This window comes from Caretta caretta, chromosome 6 (assembly GCF_965140235.1).
Source record: "Caretta caretta isolate rCarCar2 chromosome 6, rCarCar1.hap1, whole genome shotgun sequence".
Classification (NCBI taxonomy): Eukaryota; Metazoa; Chordata; order Testudines; family Cheloniidae; genus Caretta; species Caretta caretta.
Window position 1 is genome coordinate 68,525,088 of NC_134211.1, and position 6,000 is coordinate 68,531,087.

The following is a 6,000-nucleotide window of genomic DNA, read 5'->3' on the forward strand; positions in this document are numbered from 1 at the left end:
GTTCCTTTAACATAGTGTTTTTGTATATAATTTCCCGGGTATTTAAAAAAAGCAAAATTAAAAACAGTAAATCCATCAGAGGATGTCATATTGACTACCACTTGGGTCATCAGCAGTGCTGGAAACTTTAGGACCACCACACAAGCCTCTGTCACTTGACCTAAGGGAATAACTGGTAGCTGTAGTAGGTTGTCATCCTTTATGTGAACCAGCCACTCAAGGAGGATGAGACACATACTTTGCAAGAGGGTTTTCATAGATATTTGCTCATGGCAGAGGGTGATAAGACTCAGGAAAATTGGGTTCTATTCCTGGTCTGGATGGGAATGTTCTCTATTGGTCACACATACCTGTCTGTCCTGCCCCTGTCTCAGTCCTGTCTCTTCTTCCCTACCTCATTCCTGAATCTTTGTCCCAGGCTCTGCACCTGGCCGGTCTCAGCCTTCACTCCCTCAGGATCCTCATCCCAGTCTCCCCTTCCAGGATCTTCATCTGTTGTCAGCCCTCACTACATCAGAGTTGCCTTCCCCAGTTTCCTCATTCCAGTATCCTCCAGCTCCTCATTAGAATGGAGCGATTTGAAAAAAAAAAGTCTGAAGTTCAGGACATTTTGAGTTCTCGGTCCACAGCCAAGTTTAGCTTGACGCCGTGTCTCTAGCCAGCATGCAGCTAATGGAGATACGGATTTATCACCAGTATTAAACATGAGACTGTAATACATTCTGTGTACATGCTGACTCCCATCTTCTCTTCCTTGGGAAGCAGTAAGGGCTCAGCCTACATATCCTAAAAGCATGTTTAAAAGGAAGTCAAACAGAGTGTTTTGCTCAAAGATAATGTTAAAATGGTAGATGTGGTTCCAGATGGGACTGTTTGAGAGAGCTGTTCAGAGCAGCGCCCATCTGAGATGCCCAAAGTGCGAGTCTGAGACATATGAGAGAGGGTATGGGCAGAAAAGTTGATCTTAGAAGGAAAAAAACAGTGGGTGGAATGCAGGGGGATGAGGAGGGTTTGGGGAGATGACAGAACCCTTTAACACGCCAGGGGGACTTTCCCTGTTGATAGGGTAAACTGTGGGACAACCAGAGAATCCCCATTCAAAGGGGATTCAGGGCAACTCAAGGCTGGGATGACCTTTGTAGAGACAGGAGAGCCCTGCTCAGTGTAGTTAGGGGACCACCAGGAAAGATAAGTGAATTGGATGATCTCAGGCTTATTGCAATAAAGCTCTATTCAGCTTCCTGAGAGAGTATTTCTACACCTGGGTTTCTCTCCCATCACTTCCTTGGTTTCGAGTGCAACGTTACCTGTGGTAAGTTAGGGATCTAACACTCCCTGTAGTTGATGTCTTCAATTAGAGTTAAAGTCAGCATCTTTGAAGTGTCAAATACATTAAAACTTGAAGGTTTAGGAATGTTTGAATTGTGCTCCTCAGGCTCCCGCAAAAATTAAGTGGAAGAAAATTGAACAAGTTGATGGAGAAAGCAAAAGGCAGTTTTCAATTAGATGCTTCCAAATGTTCACTAAATTAGTTTCCATAAAATCTCTTTCCCTTCACAGGCATGTGGAGCAGTGTATTTTCCCTGAACCTGTTATACATCTGGAGTTTGTCCAACAGTTCAGAAGACTTCTGGCACAGGTGGACTCGAGACAGAGTAGTTGATATTGGTGAGACCTTTTTATACCTCAACTTCGCCTTTCATTCATGTTTAAATTGGAGATTCTTGCCTATCTGACATATGAAGCCTGTCACATAGTGTGAACATATTCTCTCCAGGAAGGTTTTTTAAATACTGCAGAAGCCACAGATAGACCCAGGGGAATGCCTTATGCTGCTCTGCTAAGTTCTTTTGGCTGGGCTAGGAGCAGCACTGCTGGGACCCTCCTCAGCTGAAAGAGAATTACCATGATGCATGGACTTAAAGGAGGAGGATGCAAATCAGGGGAAAATATTGCCGCAATTATGATAACTACCAAAACTACAGAGTGTGTTAAAAAGGGTTAAGCTTCAGCAGGCAGTTGAAAGTTGCCACACATCCTGCAGATGAAAAGGATGCAGTATCACATTTGCTGTTGAATCTCACAGACCAGCACACACACAGACCAGAACCAGTTTCAGAGACCAACGCAGAGAATAAAACTGGGCAATATTACAGCAACAACGGTACCATGGTTACTTTAAAAGTTATTGTTTGTTGTTGGTTAAATAAATCATCCTAACACCTGCCTCAACCATCACTTAAATACAAGGACAACACCCCAAAAATGGTTATATGAAACCAAAGCTTTTCTCTCCTTGTCTCCCCTTGTACAGAGGAAGAGCCTATGCTGCCTACGAGGCCACATGAGGTGAATACTCACATGCTCACTCCTGAAGGCCCTTTTTCCACTGCTCTTCGAGATGCTTTAACAGATCGCCTGTCAGTTGCTCAATATCACAATTTTCTCAAGGGCTTCCAGGTCCATAATGACTATCTGGGGAATGAGAAGTTTTGTAGATGGAAAGGTAATAGCACTGGTTTTTAACTGTGTCTTTTGAGGTGGTTTTGAGTGTGGAATTTAGTGAGGCGACCTGGGCTTGGAGGAGAGTGAATGAGCATCCATTTCTAACCCACCATAAGTAGCAAAATTTGAATCTAATTTAGAAAACAATTGTTTGACCAATCACCTGAATTGTGCAAGGCTGAAAATCTGTATTGATATCAGTTTGGTAGGGCTTAACTTCCATCTCCTTGGGGTACAGTCACTGAGTTTAACTAATAGACGTTTGACAAAGTTCATAGTTTTCTATGAGCAGAAAGAAAGGACTAAGGCCCCAATCCGGCAAAGTATGCAAGTATGCGTTTAAAGATAAGCATGTGCTTATGGGCTTTGCGGGACTCTGGCCCTATAGGCAGGCAGAAGGAGAGAGTTGGGTGCCCCCTGCAGGTCAAGAATGGGGTGGAACTGTTTAAGAGAGCCAGGAATAGAACAACACAGAGAATCCTAAATCAGAGAAGGTTATTCCTTTAGGATAAAGCTGAGCTATAGTGGTATAGCAATGGGATGAGCCCTTTCATTTTCAACTCTGTTTTCTTCAAAGAAGTTGCAGATTTGCTCATACACTGTTTTTCTTATGACAAAAAAATTTTCCTTTTAGATACTGTGTTAGACATGTCTCCCAACCAGCTGAGTGAGCAACCAGATCTCCTTGGCATGGTAGATGCTGGATTTTTCATCAATACCAGCTGCCCACCACTTTTAAGGTCAGAGAGGAAAGTGGATGTCATCCTGCATTTAAGTTACAGTGCAGGATCGCAGACTTTGGTGAGAGGAGTCAATTTATCATTTGTTTTCTCCAGTGATAGCCTTTTGCCTGTAACCTTCCAATACTTAATAGCTAGAAATATTATGTTATTTCAATTATTTCAACTAATTTATTAAATCAATTACATTTTAATCCTTCTATTTCCATTTCCAAGCATTAGAAGAGGAAGGTGATTCCAGGAGAGAGAAAATTCAGCTGCCAGTGTCAGTGGTATGAATCCTTGTTTCAGACCATTGATCTACACATTGCAGTTTATTAAAACGTCTCACTTCCATCTTCATGTGATCTCATCATCACAGACCTCTAGGGCTTAGAAACTGTAAAAAAATGGATACGGTTGTAGAATTCTTTTAGCAGCAGGGATTTGTGAGATGCATTTCAGCTGCAGTGAGTCTTTCAGTGTAGCAGTTAATGAAATTGTTCCAATTCCCTCCTATTATGCTGGGAATGTCTGATGTTGATTTATGAAATTATTGAATCTTCCGAAAGACATCAGTCTGTTTTCCACCAGAGTTGTAAAAGAGACCTGTCATGATATACGCTGAATTGATTAGGACTTCATCTCAGACAAGATGGCTAATATTGTGGAAAACTCAAAGATGCTGCATCGGAATGCAGGGATCTTCTGTTGAGTCACATTAAACTCAGATTCTAGAAGTATGAATAAAGATGAAGAATAATTTCTGCTTCCTCCAACTAGATATATATGTGTGTGTGTGTGTGTGTGTGTGTGTATATATATATATATATATATATATAGCCTCTCTGGAGCAGAAGAATTACATAGGCTGGGAATGAGGGATACTACAGGGAAAGCCCTGGAAGCTATCTTTGGGGGAGAATTTAGGCAGAATCTTAGGTTTTGTGGTTATGTTAATTAAGTTACCTATAAAGCCTTAGCCCAGGGAAAGAGTACATTTGGATCTTTATATTAAGTGTATTTACTTTGTTAGGGGCTGCGTGGGAATGCCACGTGCTTACATTGACCATCTTTGTAACATTGGGCTATTGATATATTTGAATAGACTTTTTTTTCGTGAGTGACGATAGCTATGGCCCTACTTTTCAAGTTATATGATACACAGTATGTATGCCTAACAAAGCATCATTTAATCTTTAAACATCCACTGGGATAAAATGAGTTTCATGCAGGAAGTATGCTGAGATTTTTAGCATGTTGATACAAACTATTTTCTATTTGTTTAGCATATATAGAGTAGTATATAGTACTACAAGATGCTAGACATGTGCATTTCAGGTTGTGAATCAAGTAAGATATATTATATTACTTGAGACAGAACATTGTAGCTAATGAAAATGTAATCTAATTTAAAATGGTATCATGATACTTATACACAAGGGTACGTGATTGCATGCGCAAACCAAACTGTATTGTTTCCTGACTTTTGAGCACTTAACCATGAAACCAAAACATTTTCTTAATGTAAAAAGAAAAGGAGTACTTGTGGCACCTTAGAGACTAACCAATTTATTTGAGCATGAGCTTTCGTGAGCTACAGCTCACTTCATCGGATGCATACTTCCACAGTATGCATCCAATGAAGTGAGCTGTAGCTCACGAAAGCTCATGCTCAAATAAATTGGTTAGTCTCTAAGGTGCCACAAGTACTCCTTTTCTTTTTGAGTTCTGTTTGTATCATATGATGATTTTGTGTTGAGTACTCTGTGGTGGGCGGCGGTGGGGGGACAGTACATAGTAGATGTCATTTAACATAGTCCATGGGTCTCAAACTACATGTAGCCTCACAGGTGTGCCAGGAGTATCTTATAGGTATCCTATAATCTTAACCTCTTTGGGATCTAATACTGTTCACTTCTGTAATGCTCTAGCCTCTGGACCAGGCCTGTAAGTACTATGCAGAGCAGAAAATCCCATTCCCAAAAGTTTTCCTGAGTGAGGAAGATAGGAAAAATCTAAAGGAGTGTTACCTGTTTCAAGATTCAGAAACCCCAGGAAGCCCCATTGTGGTTTTTTTCCCACTTGTGAATGACACCTTCCAATATTATAAAGCACCTGGTAAGTTAACAACAGCTGCAAAGCATTTAACTAAGGGTCAGCGTGGCCAGTCTACCCATTGACTGGATCCCCATTTCTCATTTGATGACTCTTTCTACTGGCTGGGTCCCCACTGGTCATTTCAATTCTATGAACCTCTCCACTGGTTAAAGTTACCATTTTCATTGTTACTCCTATCATCAACTGTCCCTTGCTGTGAGATGCTCAGCCCTTGTTTCAGTCTCATGTTTCACTCTGTCTCTCACAAATCTGTTTGTTATTAGTGTAAAATGTTGTCATCAAACTGCCATAAACCCAATACCACAGCAATGTCCTGTTGAATCTTTTTCCTAGGTGTGATGCGCTGCTGCTCAGAGACGGAGGGGGGCAAAGTTGATGTTACTAGCTGCTCTTCCCCATACGATACATTCTCAGTCAGATACACTGATGAGAATTACCGCTGGCTGGTAAATCTAAGTGAATACAACATCCTGAATAATGCACACCTGATTCTGCAAGCCTTGCGTATGGCGGTGGAACGGAAAAGGCAACATAAGAAGTAGATACCATCCCAAATGGCTATATCTTCGGGGTTGAGATTTTTGTACTTCCCAGCACAGGGAAGGACCAAACCTTGCTGATGATTGGCCATTACATGCCATAGAAGCTGCTTAGC

The 6,000-nt window shown here is 41.3% G+C and overlaps 1 protein-coding gene across 1 annotated transcript in view; it reads left to right on the top strand.

The window, feature by feature from the left end:
- Window positions 1-6,000, top strand: part of LOC125638443 (cytosolic phospholipase A2 epsilon-like) — a 38,555-nt gene extending 32,555 nt beyond the window's left edge. Inside the window, exons 15-19 of the mRNA XM_048854220.2 lie at window positions 1,561-1,668; window positions 2,315-2,506; window positions 3,140-3,306; window positions 5,159-5,345; window positions 5,679-6,000. Of these exons, the coding sequence (XP_048710177.1) occupies window positions 1,561-1,668; window positions 2,315-2,506; window positions 3,140-3,306; window positions 5,159-5,345; window positions 5,679-5,887 (863 nt within the window). The 3' untranslated portion in view covers window positions 5,888-6,000. The remainder of the gene's footprint in view (window positions 1-1,560; window positions 1,669-2,314; window positions 2,507-3,139; window positions 3,307-5,158; window positions 5,346-5,678) is intronic.